The sequence below is a fragment of the Cucurbita maxima genome, unplaced genomic scaffold (assembly GCF_002738345.1).
Source record: "Cucurbita maxima cultivar Rimu unplaced genomic scaffold, Cmax_1.0 Cma_Scf00022, whole genome shotgun sequence".
Lineage (NCBI taxonomy): Eukaryota > Viridiplantae > Streptophyta > Magnoliopsida > Cucurbitales > Cucurbitaceae > Cucurbita > Cucurbita maxima.
This window is the reverse complement of record NW_019272038.1, coordinates 3,304,994-3,321,288: the sequence shown is the minus strand read 5'-3', so window position 1 is coordinate 3,321,288 and position 16,295 is coordinate 3,304,994. Positions and strand designations below refer to the sequence as shown.

The 16,295-nt window shown below is 35.3% G+C and overlaps 3 protein-coding genes across 6 annotated transcripts in view; 1 reads left to right on the top strand and 2 right to left on the bottom strand.

The window, feature by feature from the left end:
• Nucleotides 1-265, bottom strand: part of LOC111496570 (UPF0587 protein C1orf123 homolog) — a 3,336-nt gene extending 3,071 nt beyond the window's left edge. The window contains exon 1 of the mRNA XM_023147054.1: nucleotides 87-265. Coding sequence (XP_023002822.1) covers nucleotides 87-188 — 102 coding nt within the window. The 5' untranslated portion in view covers nucleotides 189-265. The remainder of the gene's footprint in view (nucleotides 1-86) is intronic.
• A 543-nt stretch (nucleotides 266-808) lies between these two features.
• LOC111496568 (protein EARLY FLOWERING 3-like) lies at nucleotides 809-4,903 on the bottom strand. 4 transcript variants are annotated; one of them, XM_023147052.1, is made up of 6 exons: nucleotides 4,619-4,747; nucleotides 4,416-4,495; nucleotides 4,096-4,311; nucleotides 3,117-3,964; nucleotides 2,116-2,167; nucleotides 809-2,036 (listed from the first exon to the last, which is right to left on the bottom strand). In XM_023147052.1, exons 3-6 carry the CDS (start codon nucleotides 4,309-4,311, stop codon nucleotides 1,023-1,025), a joined length of 2,130 nt encoding a protein of 709 aa, XP_023002820.1. In that variant the 5' UTR covers nucleotides 4,416-4,495; nucleotides 4,619-4,747; the 3' UTR covers nucleotides 809-1,022. The 4 variants fall into 4 exon arrangements, with proteins under 4 accessions (XP_023002820.1, XP_023002817.1, XP_023002818.1 ...); XM_023147049.1 differs by lacking the exon at nucleotides 4,416-4,495 and having other exon boundaries at nucleotides 4,619-4,903; XM_023147050.1 differs by lacking the exon at nucleotides 4,416-4,495 and having other exon boundaries at nucleotides 3,117-3,958; nucleotides 4,619-4,902.
• Nucleotides 4,904-9,361: 4,458 nt separating this feature from the next.
• Nucleotides 9,362-15,978, top strand: LOC111495980 (piRNA biogenesis protein EXD1-like). Its single transcript, XM_023146185.1, has 10 exons — nucleotides 9,362-9,492; nucleotides 10,165-10,340; nucleotides 10,741-10,872; nucleotides 10,961-11,011; nucleotides 11,301-11,397; nucleotides 13,461-13,507; nucleotides 14,292-14,508; nucleotides 15,187-15,316; nucleotides 15,416-15,458; nucleotides 15,759-15,978. Exons 1-10 carry the CDS (start codon nucleotides 9,438-9,440, stop codon nucleotides 15,831-15,833), a joined length of 1,023 nt encoding a protein of 340 aa, XP_023001953.1. The 5' UTR covers nucleotides 9,362-9,437; the 3' UTR covers nucleotides 15,834-15,978.
• Nucleotides 15,979-16,295: the final 317 nt, after the last annotated feature.

Below are 16,295 nucleotides of genomic sequence, written 5' to 3'. Positions count from 1 at the left end.
AAAAAAAAAAAAAAAAAAAAAAAAAAAAAAAAAAAAAAAAAAAAAAAAAAAAAAAAAACTACATTTGATGATTATTAAGGGGATACTTTGAAAAGGTAAGGGAAGTTGGGATCATCGCAACCATCTTGGGGCTGAAGATTCGTGAGGTTCTCGAGCTCCGCTTTGATCTTAAGCAAAAAATTCACCATTCTTGAGCGGCTTTGCTTAATCACACTTTCACTTCGACAATGCGTGGAAGTGGAATTTTGGATTTAGAATTTGGGAAGACGCACCATGGGCTCTGGGTTCGGTACGAGTACATGAACCAAAAACCGACCCGACCCGACCCGGTCTAAGATTCAAATTCCATCTTGGTTATATTATAAATTAGGCTAAATTAATAACATTTTATCTAAAAATAATGAAACTTTCAATAATATTTCAAAAATATTTTTAAATTTTAAAATTTTATTACGAAATAAAAATAGAACCATAGAAATGTGGTTTTTATAATCGATTTTGATTTTAAAAATCTCCCTCTGCACCACACCCACATGTTGGAAACTCTCCCGATACCTGATGATGCACCACACCCACATGTCGGAAACTCTCCCAGTACTTGACGATAATTGATAAACGACTCTTTGAGACGTCAAGTTGGGTTATGAAGACTTGAGTTGGTTAGTATGGAGAGTTAAATAAATTTTTAGAGTCGATAAGTATTGAAAATTCATGTATTAAAGTTATTTAATATAGAGTTCCGAACGTCTGAAATACGATTGTTATAATATGAACTATTCATAGAACTGGCTAATAATCACACATGAAATGAACAACTGGGTTTGAAATCAACATTCATAGATACCTCACTCACGTTTCCCAGTGCATTGACATGTAAATCTCCAGACAAATATATATATATTTACACATGAATAAACTAAACTGTGCTGAGGTTTTGTAAAATGAACCAAAAAAGCAACATAGTGAGACAATTCAAAGAAAATTAAGGTAACAGAGAGCAAAAAGGAGGGGACAAGAACTGGCTAAATTGAGTCATACTGTTTTCTCTCATTTTGAATCGATTGGAAAATACGAGCAGCTGATTCGTTCGCCGATCTCCGATTGTGTGGCACGACTCGAATCACCCGTTTCGTTTGGTCGGAGTCTGAAGGTTGAGGACCTTCCTCTGTAAGTGGCTGAGCTATAGGGAAAAGTGGAAGCGCGTCGTGGCTTTCGGCGGTTCGATTTGCTTCGTTTCCTTGCAGTTTTCCAGCAGGACTACTTGCAGTACTTGCTTGTAGCTCATTGCTTTTTGGTGCTTGAGACTTTGCAGTTAGTGAAACAGTTTCTTGATTTTCATCTCTGTCTCTCTGTGTTGAAACATCATATGATGTTTGATGCTGCATATAGTAAGCAGCCACACCTCCCGATAACTGATTCTGATCTCCCTTGTACCAGTTAACTTGATCGAGGGCCAAACCCGACATACCAGGATTCATGACCGGCATGCCATAAGGGTGGAAGTAAGTACCACCAACCATGGGAGTACTAGGAAGCGCCCCGATTCCATGATGAGCAGAAGCTGGAAATCCGTAGGACGGATTCATGATTGGAGTCATCGGACCATAAGGTGCACATCCTCCATACATGAATCCGGGCGCAGGGTAAGGCTTATATACGAGTCCTTCAGAAGGAGACAATACCGGGACCAGCCACTGATGTGCTGCAGATGGCTGGTACCAACTGCTTAATTTATTATCAGTGGAAACAGACGTTGGCTGTCGATTTACTTTGTAAGGCCCGTTCGTTGAAGGCTGACAACCGACCGGTGCAACCGGTGCAGGAGAAAGAGAAGCCTTCCCAACAGCGTTTTCTGCTGAACATTCCACATTGTGTTTTGGCTTCTTCAAGTCATCGTTATGCTTAAGCTCGATGTGTGATTTGATGGCGTAATCTGAGCTAAGTTTCTTCGTAGGAAGACGGCTTGGAGGAGAATTGTCCAGAAAAATCCCATCTTCAAATAAAAGATGAGGAGATCCAGCAATTAAGCGTTGGACCTGTTTGCATAGACAAGTTTAGAGAGTGTGAGCAATTCGATCACAAAAGCTGCCATTTGAAGAAATTAGATCACTTTACCTTGATAAGTCTATGCAATTCGAACACTTGAACATCAAACACTCTTTGTTGACTGTTGAGTAACAAAAGTTGAAAGAACAAATCAAATCGCTACATATTGAACGTAACAGCAATAATCAATTCATAGCACAAAAACAGGATAAGGTCATAGACATATCATGGTAAAGTAGTCGCCTACATAACGAGCCGTCACAGAGCTTAGCAATCAGCTGAACCGACATTTGCAAGGTTTAGCTCATTCCAATGATAATAACAAGAAATGTTAGCAAATACACACTCTTCTTAAGTGGTGAACTCTTTTGTAAAAGGGAAAGATCTAAAGAAACACGAATTTCACCGATAAAATCGATTATACTAAATCTAAAGAAGTTTCTGTACTGTCAAAATATCCACCAACGAACTCTCCTGAAATCCTTCACACGGAGCTCCATTTCTGGTCTCAGCCCCCAAGTGCCATGGAAGTTCGTTCCAAGAGAAAACAGAAAAGGGAGACCGAGCAGTACCCAACCGAGACAGTCATATATATTTACAAAAAGCGGAATCCAATGGACAATGAATGATCAGATAATCAGTTGTCTCGGAGGTTGCCCGGAAAAAAGTAAGTGTATGCACATTGCATAGTTCCTGCTATAAGACGATCCAGTAGCCATGTCAAAATATTATTAAGGGCTACAAAGATTCACTTAAATGGGTACCTGAGATTATGAGTTCTTACCTTCTCTAAAGCATAAGTGATTCATCATTCAAAAATATCGAACATTGTTTCTTGAACAAAGAATTAAATGAACAAACGACGTGAGAGCAAAAATTCACAAGGGATTAGACCATTGAAAAGGAATTGCTAGTACATGAAATGCATATTATCTAAATTCTTGAATTTTTATCGCCACAGACACAGATAGCATTCAATTTTGATACCATTTATAAGAAAAAAACATGGCACTTAAGAATCATATCGCCCCACGGAAACAGAAAAGAGAGCTATTTAGCCGAAAACTTACTTAATAATTGCTCTTCTGGCTTTCCAGAAACGTTTTTGACCTATTAGCCCTACAACATCATCTGGACAGATATCCGAGCCAGAAATTGAGTCGACCATTGAATTCTCAGAGACAATGTCACTTTTGTCTGCATTCCCCACGTGCACGGAACTATGAGTCCTATCTACACAATTCTCAACGTTGTCAACAGGCATGTTCAAGTTCTCATTCTTTTCCAAGGAATGGGAGTCCACTCTTGTGCAGGGAACACTGTCTACCACTCGAAATCTTGTAGGCTCAATAACGTCCTCAACAACTCCGCTCTCATCCAATTGAATGCTGGAACTAGAATGTCTCTGTAATTGAACATCACTATCTTGCAATTTGTCGACACTAATGTTCGATTTATCTTGAAATTCTTGATCTTCAGATACATTAGTTTCCTTCTGAAGTCCATCAGTAACCTCTCTATCCAATAAATTTGTCGTGGACTTCGCAGAACGGACCCTATGTTTGTCATTCACTGTCTTCCTAGTTGTTACTTCTCGACTTGATTGGGCAACAGAGGATGATTGCAAAACTGTAGAACAATCAGAATGTTTTGATCCAGGAAAAGACAATTGTTCCTTGTGGTCACTATTTTGAACTCTATTTTTACCCATCTCTGATTGATTGTATACTGGAACCGTAAAATCGTCTTCATCTTCTACTTCTGCTGTCTGCTGCCTCTGCTCGAGCTGTACCGATGGAGGATTCACATTTACTTCACTAGATGGGTGAGCATGTGAATTTCCAACCTGATTAGGAGGTGCTGGGGAAGACGAGTTTAATGGCAGGCGCAGATTTCCATCAGTTCCTCTACCCTGAAACTTTTTTTAACAATCATACTCTCAGGAATCGACTAGCTCGTCATTAAACATAAGAACATAAACTCAGATTAAAAGCTGAACTACCCTGAAAAGTCAAATTTCAAATATATCAAACAGAGACTCATATCTACCTGGCTTGAGGATGGTGCGGTGAGTGGCTTTCTGGAGATGTTTGTGGGGAGAGGCAAAACCCGGGGACTGGAACGTTTTAATGGTACAGTGAACTGTTCATACAGGGCCATCTTATTCCTTGGAGGCGCTCTTGGACATCCTTTCTCGGTATCATTAATATGGAGCCTAGGGAACATAGGTTCCATTCTCTTCTCATCATCCCTTCCTCTCTTCATCTGTTCTTCGCTCAAATTCAACGCAAAGTACAATTACAGATATATGTTTTCCCACTCATTTCAGTCTCATATCAAATTAGCCCCTCAAGAAGCTTAAGGCTAACCTCATAAGTCGATAAAATCTATACAACAGCCCAATTTCATTAATAACCAGAAGCTATCCACCTGAAATCAGCTCGGAAATCTACAAACCCCAGAAAACCAGTTCATAATCTTAAAAATTTCTTGACTCGAGCTTTCGTAGTCCAAAATACAAGCAATCCAATGGACAAAATATAAGTCTGTTTTAGTATCAAGAACAACTTACCCGGAATTCAAATCCGATCCAATTAAGCTCGAACTTCAGACGGAAATTGATGGATACAACGGCAGAAGGATATGAATCGTTGAAAAACAAAGAGAGAGAGGGGAAGAACATCAACGGAGTAAGAACAACGATGAAAGTGGAGAATCAATAGCGCAATAACGGAATCTGGAGGAAAGAGAAAGATGAAGAAGGGGTAAGGCTTAATTCATGGATTTCTCTGAAATCATAGACTCGAGAAGAGAAAAGGGGCAAAAGTGCGAAGTCGTGGGCCCTCTTCGGATTGAGCTACAAGATCCTTTTAGATATAAAAACAAGATCTTCTTTTCCACAAGACGCAATACTTAGTAAAAATTTAAAAAATTAATAAAAATAAATAAATACTATATGAATATATATGTACATATAAATAAATATGTAACGCATGCTAAGTTATTTTATTTTTATTTCTACGAACATCGTAAATTTTGCGCAAAATTCTCTTAATATAATTTAATTAATTAAGATATAAATAAAATTTCTAACGGCTTCAAAGTATTTTGTTAAGAATGAATATGCTTGACTCACATTAGGTGATGGAGTCATCATCAATATGTTAGATCTCGCCGTTTTATAAGATTCATTGAGTGTGATGTCCCACGTTGGTTAGAGAGGAGAACAAACTACCATTTATAAGGGTGTGGAAACCTTCTCCTAGCATACGTGTTTTAAAGCCTTGAGGGGAAACTCGAAAGGGAAAGCCCAAAAATGACAATATTTGCTAACGGTGGATTTTGGCTGTTGCAAATGGTACCAGAGCCCGTCACCGAGCGATGTGCCAGCCTTCTTGCTGTTCCTCGAAGGGGGGTGAGCCAGTCACCAGGCGATGTGTCGGCCTTCTTGCTGTTCCTCGAAGGGGGGTAGGCACGAGGCGGTGTGCCAGTAAGGACGCTGACCCCAAATGGGGGTGGATTTGGGGCGGTCCCACATTGATTGGAGGAATGAAAGAGTGTCAGCGTGCCCCAAAGGGGGGTGGGTTGTGATGTTCCACATTGGTTGGGGAGGAAAACAAACCACCATTTATAAGGGTATGGAAACCCGCAAAAGCCCAAAGAGAACACACATTGGTTGCCCAAAGAGTACACACATTAGTTGGGAATGAGAACAAACCACCATTTATAAGGATGTGGAAACCCGCAAAAGCGCATCAACTTGTTTTCTTCCACTTGATCAACAAATATTTGGCATTGATTATGGGTAAATGGTGTGTGATACGCTTCTAATTCATCCCAAAGTGCTTTGAGCTTGGTGAAAAATATCATTGCTATCGACTTTTGTATCTTTCTTTTTTGTAAAAATTGATCGTGAAGATCAACCTACACTTGATGAGCTATCTTGACGTGAATAATATCTTCAGCGATATATGCCTCAACTGAATGAGTTAACCATGATATTATCATACTGTTGAGATAAACCTGATCGAGATTGTGTCAACTTATCAATTAAATCATTAAAATCATTTGCTTTTAGAAAAATTAAGCTATCATCCACCAACAAAAGATAAGTTACCTTTGGACTTTGGACTATAACGAAAATTGGCTCACTAAAGAAACTCACTCATTATCAACAACCTAGCTTTAACTATAACTTATGTACGGGAAGTCCGCTCCACATGATCCTATACCTTACTCATATCCAATTTCAGTACCTTTTTTTTACGCGTAAACTTTATTGTCCAGTGATTAAATTATCTATACTAGCTCAGATGAGATAAACATTGATGGACCAAATCATACTTAGTTATAACATTAGGAACAATCTTGTAACATACTCGAGACACTTTCTTTTACCTCCCATACCTTTGGAATAAGTATTAAAGCTGTCTTATTACACTCATTTATAGAATATTTTCTGTCAAGAGTAGTCGAACATTCGATAATTTTCGATTTTATCTGTTAAATAAAGTTACTAAGATTACAAAAGAAAAAGAAGTCGAGTCTCGGCTAATTTAGGGAATGATCTTGAGTTTATAATCAAATAATACTCTCTATTAGTATGAGACGTTATGAGGAAGCTGAAAGCAAAGCCATGAGAGCTTATGGTCAAAGTGGACAATATCATATCACGGTGGAGAGTCGTGTTCGTCTAACAATTTTATCTTTAAAAAAAACCTTTTATTAAAGAAGTAAATTATATTTTAGCATCCAACGGTTAGGGTTTAGGGTTAGTCTTAAATTACTAAAAATCTGTGGTGCGGATGAACTTTTAATCTCCACCGTACAATTTTATTTACTGTCTCTCTCTTTTAGAATCTGAATTCCGGCATCCACGTAATACGTGGTGCAATTTTAATTGCCACGTGGAAACCTTTTTATTCGGACTCGGTGTCTCACAGCTGGCAGCAGAAAAAAAAAACAATTTTTAAATGGTCAAATTGAAATAAATGAAGATGTATTCCAAATTTTTTATTTTATTTAATTTTTTCTGGATAAGCATGATGATGAATAAGTTTAGAATAATTAAAGTAAATTAAATAAATAAGTGATGGGTTAGTGATAATAAATAAGTTTTGTGATTGGATTAAGAAAATGGCAACTGATTAAAGAAACATATCTAAATTGATTTTTTATTGTTATTAATTTAATTTTGATGCCTTAGGTCATCATTTATTTATAAAATAAGAAAAAGGTAAAAACTAGATTTTTAAAAAATATCAATAAAATAGATTAATGTAAATATAACTTTGTGGATAAGGAACATCGAGAATGACCTCGGTTTTGTTCTTTAGGTCTGAAATTACTCGTACCAAATATAATTTATTGGAACTTATGTCATAAAACTTTCGAATAAAGTATGCATTTAATAATTAATAGTTTTCTTATTTGTATTATTTGCTAACATAATCCATTATAAAAAAAAGCTAGTGTTCTTAGTGTAATATTGTAAACAATAATATGTATGATATGGAATCAATTCAAGGGAAAGTATGAAACAGATTATCTTGATGATCAATATCAAGAGTAAAAAAGACTTGTTTCTAAACACGTGATTCGAATCACTCCACAAGAGGTTTGATTAATATCAAGGGAAAGTATGAAACGGATTATCTTGATGATCAAGATCAAGAGTAAAAAAGACTTGTTTCTAAACTCGTGATTCGAATCATTCCACAAGAGGTTTAATTAATATCACTTAAATGACTCTAGCATTTGAGTTCTAAACCCAAAAATTTGCCAAAGAAAATTTCAGTTCTCACCAAATCTAAAAGATAAACAAATATTTAAATTATAATTAAATAATACAACCAATGAAAAGTGTTTATTAGTCCTCTTGGACTAATTCTATAAATTTAGCTGAATTAATTAAATGCAACTTAAAATGCACAAGATTTGTTGTAGCTTCTTGACTCTCGTCCTTGTAATTGGACCTTGAGGTACGGAAATTTCTTAGTTGCGATTTATATCAATATAGTTGACATATATGAGAATCATGTTAAAAAAAAAAAAAAAACACTAAAAGATTTATAGTATTAATATTCTGGTAACACTTTGATACGACTTATTTTATAATTGTTATGAATGATTTGATCAAACCATTCCTACGGAGAAATGTGAGTGGAGGTAACTTATACAATGAGTTTGTATAATATTGTACCATGAAATATTTAATCTCTTTGTAAATTTTTACTTGAAAAAATTAATATTTTACCAAATGATCATATGTAACTTAATCTAGAGTGAGTTATGGACTCTTACATGTGAGAGTTTGTTCTTTATTTGTATGAGTTTGTTATTTTGGCACGGGGGAGTACTGAGCCCTAAAATGCATGAACCCAGTAAGAAGTTTGTGGGTGCGGTTAGGAGGTTTCCAATCACTCTCTAATATTGATCTTGTTCAGATGCGAGCGAAGGACCACATATGTAGATGATGTTGACTTGATCGAGGGTCGCAATCTTCTTCACATTACTTATATTTTAGGGTCTATTAGGGGAAGGCCAACTAAACCCTTTAAAAGAATAGGAGAACAATGTCCATGACAATATTGAATATAGACGTCAAGGTCACGCCTCGAGGATCTTCTGTCAATAGGTCTATGATAACGATGACGAGGTTCACAATGATGATGACGATGAAAGGGGACTAGCGGAACACCTAAATAAGAACTCTAAGAACCCTAAAAATAAACTACGAGAATTTATGGTTTTCACACCATGATCCTAAGTTGAACTTAGGAGAGCCTAGTAAACTGGGAATATAGCATAGGAAGACCCTATAAGTTAGAAATAAACTCTTAAAAATGCGACACTGAACAAATGAACAAACGAATCTATGACATAAGACCTAAGAACGAACTGATAATTTTTATATTCATCTATGCTACTTTAATCTAATTTAAGTCCGGAATAAAATTTTAGTTTTATGTCTAAAAGGTCGATGACATATTCAAAAAAAATTTAAAATTTAACTAATATGACAATATAAAGTTATTTTATGTTTAATGGAACTCTAAACTTTTATTTCCATCCAGTATTTAATACAAATTTTAAATTAAACAAATTTAATTTTTTTAAAAAAATTATAATTATTTTTTCGATTGGATTTCATTTTTTTTTTAAGAAAATATTTAAATTTTTAACCAAAATAAATAAATAAAAATTTGAAAATGTAAGTAAAAAAGTGGAGAAAAGAAGGAAATAATTGGTGAAAATAATAGTTTTTAATTTTTTTTTTTTAAAATAAAATAAATAATTGAACGAAAATAGTATCAAATTGGAGACCGAAGTTGGAATTGGAGGTGATTAAAAGCAAGAAATACGAAGAGAAAATCGAATGATTCGCTCAAATGGCGAACACTCCTCCTCCTCACCAGACGTATATTCCTCTGCCTTCCGACTCAGGTCACTCTCTCTTTCCCCTTTCTCGTCTTCTTTCAGATTGGACTTCCATTTTCATTTACGATCAATTTTGTTTTGGCTTTGATCTGTTGTTGAATGCGTGCTTATTGCAAGTTTGTTGGTCTATGGATTGACGTGCGATTCTTCCTAGAACATCGTTGTCTCTCTTATCGAAGCTTAATTACTGTTTGTTTAGCCAATGAGAATTCGAGGATTGAACTTAACTGATGTTGGAAACTAAATTTTTGATGCAATGGAATCACAATGATGTAATTATCCATGGTTAGAGTAGAAGAATTTGTTTCGAAATTTTCCAGGTCGCTCTTAGTGTATATGCTAGTATTTTCTTTGTTTTCATATTTCCTTCGACATTCTACGTCACTTCGTTTTAATTTCACTTGCTGCGGATAGGTTGTGGTTTTCTTGATTGCTTTACCCGCGAATGGTTTCTGGATTGCTTTTTCCTTCCATAGTTCTTGATTGCGTCACCGGCGTGTGTTCCATAAATTTTTTTAGTTATTATCTTCGTTTTAAGATTTTGCACACTGTTTGATTTAAAATGGAACTGGAGAGTTTAATTCTACCCCTCGTTCCCCTGCTCCTGCCCTTCGTATGATCATTTCGCTCGAATGTTTGTGTTATCTTCCAATGAGTTTCATTTTCTGTGGATGCCAGGCGAAAATCAGACTGATCCGGAAGCCAACGCAACCTTGGTTCCTATTCATATTGTTACTCATGCATCTCAACTCCCTAAAGAATTTGTTGACCCATCGCCTAGAAAGCATCTAGTAGTTGGCTTTGATTGTGAAGGTGTTGACCTATGTCGCCATGGAAACCTCTGTATAATGCAGGTACATAAAATGCTAAGAACAAATCACTGTTTTACCATCCTTGTGTAGAGTATGCAATTATATGGTAGAGGCGTGTGTTAGCTAACCTTCCCAACTGAGGAAGTCAATGGTTCTAACTTGTAATTTCATTGTTCTATTCATCTTGTGATATTGTCAATTCATAGTCCCTTGCTTCAGTCTTCCAAGAGAACGGCTCTTGTTATAGATAAAGCAATGAGATACCTGGATAGACCCCCATTTGTTGCTCAATAGTAGTTCATCCTTCAAATTACAGAGTCTGGGGTTGCCTGCTGTCATATGCATTGGCATTCAAGAATATCCAGTCTCTGCTCTATTAATAAAAAAACACTGGATATAATTAGTGCATATTAAGTTTTTATGTGTGTTCTTTTATTGGCAGATTGCATTTCCCGATGCTGTGTATCTGGTTGATGCTGTTCAGGGAGGAGAGGAACTTGTGAAAGTCTGTAAGCCTGCTCTTGAGTCCGAATATGTCACAAAAGTTATACATGATTGTAAACGAGACAGCGAGGTCTCTCTCAGACTTTGTTTCCATCTCAGATTGCCTTCACAGTAACATGACATGTTTTAGCTAATATTTGCCCCTTTTTTCCCTGTAGGCATTGTACTTTCAGTTTGGAATCAAGTTGAATAACGTTATTGATACTCAGGTGATTATCAATTGTGAGAAGCCTGAAACTGATTTAAACAATATGATTATCAATTGGTTTAAGGCTGAAAATATGCATGTCCTCAAAATGAAAAGGAGAGTGGTTATCTTGTGACTTTTCAAATGTCAATAAAGAGTTTGTTTTTCTTGATTAAAAAATGAGATTTAAACAATTTCTCTTAGGTTTGATCTAGTAATTACCTTGAAGTTAAATGTTTGTATTGAGCTGCAATATGGAGGAAGGCTTTAGATCTTCCTGCTTTAATTTTCAACTGCATTACTTGATTCAGATTGCATATTCACTTATAGAGGAGCAAGAGGGACGGACCAAGTTACCTGATAACTATATCTCCTTTGTTAGTCTTCTTGCAGATTCACGTTATTGTGGTATTATATTTAAATCCTGGTACCTATTAGCACTTATCCATTTTTTTATCATGGAAATTTATGCATTTTATTTTCTAAATCCTTTGAATAAAATGACCTATACTCACTCAAGTATTAACTGATAATTGCTTATTAAACTTCCAAAGCAGAAAAGCTAGATTTATTGCTTGCCATCTTCATGTTAAGACAACTCCTTACTTGCTATTTATTATGATTTTGGTGTTGCCATGAGCTACATGGTTGGGGATAGATAATTAGCCAAAAGAATCTCCTGAAAGAAAAAAAAAAAAAAAAAAAAAATAGTAGAAACTGGAATTTGGAAACTATTACATTGTCTTAACCCCTAGCTGAGAACATTGTCTCTGTGTGACACTCCCATTGATCTGAAGGATGACTATTGCATTAATGACACTTCTGTGCTCACTTTTTGTTTGATATTCAATAGCATCAAAATCCATTAATACAAAAATTATATTATGATATATCAGTGTCCATAATCTCTTTAAAGATTATAGAAAAGGATGGAGATTTTAGAGAACAATTTACTGGAAGGTGTGGCGGAGGGTTAAGAATCGCATGTGGTTAATTAAGGTAGAGTCTCTAAGCCAAATTAGCCTACCTTGTGGGTGAACTTGGAGTTCGGAACTTATTTTTAGGATTTGGAGGTTTCCCATAAAAACATCTCTCTTCAGTATGCTATAATCACATCGACATTGGTAAAGAACATGGCTTTAATTGGACAGAGAGTTTCATGCCAATTCTCACCTCTTTTCCTCTAAAATTATCGAGCTCTTTCTTTCATGGACCAAGTATAAGCTTGAGAGGTGTGATTAAATTATATTTGGGAAGGTTATGTGGGTTGTTGCAATTCTGGTAAAATAGGAAATTAGAATGACCAAACTAGGAGCCTGATTTTAGAGTCTAAAGCCATCTTTCATTGATCGTGCACACTTAATTTGCACTTGGCTCATTCTTTGCAAGCATGAGGTTAAGTAAAGTAGAACCAGAAGTTTCACTCTCATGAGATTCTGTTAGAGAGTTGTATTTCATGCATCTCCATTCAAAAATGTTGAAGTTCATGCGCTGATTTTTGTGGGACATCCTTTCAATCGCTCCTCTCTTTTTGGGTCTCTCTGGCATGAAAGGAACAAACAGATCTTCAACAACAATTGTGGCTCTCTTGAGAGTTTCTTTGATTTAATATTTTTGAATGGTTTAATGTTCATACCCCTTTAAAGACTATAGTCCTTCTACTTTACTAAAAAATTGGAAATCTTTCTTGTAGTCCACCTTGGTGGGCTCATCTATCTATGAAATCTCTTGTTCCCCTCTCAAAGAAAATAATAATAATAATAAAGCCTGTATATTTTTCTTTCGTCTCATGTGCCGGTGTGCTTTCAGGGTAAAAGTGCATAATGAGTGGTTATTTACTTGGCGACCTTATCAAAGGTGTACACGAATGACGGGATTAAAAGAGGAATGACTGTTTGCAATTGTAAATTTGCAACCTCAAAGATATATTATTGTCAGATGATAGATCCCCTTTGCATTCATTGCAATTAGAGCTGCTTGTGGCATTGAAGACTTTGTAGTTCAGATCGTAAGTGTATAGTTTTGAAACTGCCGAGAGTTAATACTTTTTGGAGAAAAAGGCGAAGGCCATTTTTCTGAATAGAAGGATAGGAACAAACTTGAAGATAGTTCTGGAGTTGGAAGAGCTCGGAGGACCTAATTTTTTGTTTTTTTTGTAGTCCTTTCCAGTACACCAAATAAAATAGACTTTGTGTTTGATGTTATCCTTTTCTGGGAAATTGTAAAGTTTTATTGTCCAATCTCCGATCTACTTTTTGATTTACTGAATTATCAGAAACTTTGAAAGGTATAATCCAGAATCTATGTCAAGTTCTCATGATCAGTGGAGAAATTGATAAGCTTTTGTTATATGAAATGCATTTACTTAGACTAACCAATATCAGAAACTTTTAAAACCCAAGTACTTTGTGCTGCTAATGCTTACATTTTTATTCTGTCTTACCAATATGCAATCGTCACTCTTAATGTAGGTGTATCATATCAGGAGAAGGAAGAGGTTCGCCTCCTACTTAGGCAGGTTAGTTTGGTCATTGCTGTATTGCTGTGTAGAATTTTGAATCCTAGCAAGAAGTTCTATGGTTCTATAAATTTTGCATTGTTTTCCGTTATGTGGTGCTTTATAGGTCAAATGTGCTTAATTCCTAAATGTAATATCCTTCTTTTGGAGTAGCACAAGTATAATAGACATTTCAGGTCTTTAGACGACGAAAATGACTTGGAAATTAAGATTATTAATATACAGGTATAATATTATGATGACCATAATATTAACATTGTGCTTAGAATGAGACTATATATGATTTTAGAATTATTATTCAGAAATAACAAATTTGTAGTCAATTATTATTTTATGGAATATTATAAACAATTGTCTTCTTTTATGGATTATTAATATACTGGTCTTTTTTTTTTTTCTTTTTTGTTGGCATTATTATTATTATTTTATGGAATATTATAAACAATTGTCAATTATTTTCAGCACGTTTTTTAATACATAAAATTTAGTGCATATTAAAAAATAAAAATTGCAGGACCCTTATGAAAATGCTATACATCCACTTGGCCATCATAAATTGCAGGAACCTATATCTAGGATAATGTTATACGTGTGTACGTTGCCATTAAAAACAGAAAACTTGCTGTCAGATTTTTGGCATAACTACACAAACGAAATTCCCTAAAATGCTTTTAAAATTAAAGTAGTTTCTATACATGACATTTCAGGAAATTGGAGATCCATTGTTCCACAAGTTTATACCTATCTTTGCATAAAACCTTAATTCTAAATTTATATTTTACAGGACCCTCTGTTTTGGACATATAGACCATTGTCTGAATTGATGGTCCGTGCAGCTGCTGATGATGTACGCTTTCTTCTTTACATCTACCACAAGATGATGGAGAAATTGAATCAACAATCGCTGTGGTACCTTGCAGTGCGTGGTGCTTTGTACTGTCGGTGTTTTTGCATCAGTGATAATGAATATACTGACTGGCCTCCTCTCCCTTCTGTTCCAGGTTTTCTTTTAGAACACATCTTACCATGCATAGTCTATATAATGAGAATCATGGAAAATTGAACCTTCTGGTATGTCAAGTTGATTTTAACCGTCATTGCAAACTTTTCAACTTGTACAGTTTTTTAATCCGTTTCATCATATTAATTTTCTATATGATGTTTCAATATTGTCTGCCTTCTGTTATGTTATGATTTCACAATTGATATTGGGTTCAAAATTTAAAAAACGTATTTAGCAATGTGGGAAATGTTGCTCATCATTTTTCGTTCAACTATCTAGAATTCAATAATCGAATCTGCTGATCATCAAATATGTTCAAATTTGTAAATATTGGGTTAAACTACAAATGTGGTCTCTTTGAGAGAGTTAGAATTTAGTCCCTATGGCTTTAAATGTTAGAATTTGTTTGGGCCAGGTTTTAGTTGCATCAAATGAAAAGTAGTCTATGAACCTTACCGTCGAAACCCAAAGAATATGTTTAAATAGGAGTTAGAAATTTGTAAAATATTTAGGTTAGCTTATAAATTTAGTCTACATATAGAACTTAGTCCTTGTGATTTTAAAAGTTGGAATTTCATCCCTCATAGTATCCCTCATAGTTTTATAAAACTTTCATAAATATTGGTCTAACATGGTGTCAATTGGTTATTTATATTGGTTTAACATGTTCTTGCAGATAACCTTGTAGTAGAGGGCAATGCTCCTGAAGAAGAAATTCTTTCAGTCTTAGATGTTCCCTCTGGAATGATGGGACGCGTAATTGGTAGGAGAGGATCCTCAATTTTGTCAATAAAGGAATCCTGCAAGTAATTCTTTATAGACAAAATCTCTTCAACTTCATTTATATCCTTCACGCTCAAAAATATCATATCTCTTGTTTCTCACCTTTGATTCATCAAATGCAGTGCGGAAATTCTCATTGGCGGCGCTAAGGGCCCACCGGACAAGGTTAGTATCTCTTCTCATTCACCTCAACAAACCACTGTAAAGCCTTTAACTTGATACTATTTAAACTTTCATGGTATGCTCCTGTATTCTTCTCCATTTGCTTCAACCCCACGCTAGACTAGAACTCAAAAGACTCTTTTCGAGCACTTCGTTAAAAACCCCAGAAACAAACAGGAACACTATATGCTTGCCTCGATGTTTCGAGTATCAGCCAAAAAGCTGTTGAATGTTTATGTATATTAAAACTTTTTCTGCCAGTAAGGAAGTAGAATTGTTGAATGTAATTGTGGTGATGTGTAGGTATTCATCATCGGATCGGTGAGGCAGGTGAGGAAGGCAGAAGCGATGCTAAGAGGAAGGATGCTTGAAATATGATTGAATAAGAACTGTGTTGTGATGAACATGAACCCAATCCTCAATATTTAAACACTTTCGTGTTTGTACATTGCACGAATGAGGAAGGATTTCAGCTGTTATTAGTATTATCTCAAATGGAAGGGATTACTTTACATACTGGTAAGTCGCCTGTGTATGTTACTTTTAAGAAGCAAATTTTACATGAAAGGTAAAACAAAATCAAAATATGAATATGGAAGCAAAGGTAAACAACAAAGAAATAGTAGAAAAGGTAATTCAAATTAACGATTCGCATGTTTTGATCAATCAATAATCGTTGAATTACTATACTGTTTTTCTTTCTTTCGAATCGTACTACATAAATTTATCGGTTTTTCATTTTGATAGCTGTCTAGCTTCGTTCTTGAACAGTTTGTTGTCTATATATTGAACTTGAACTTTTTCGTAAAATAATCAGAATTAGGGAATTGAAGCTATCTT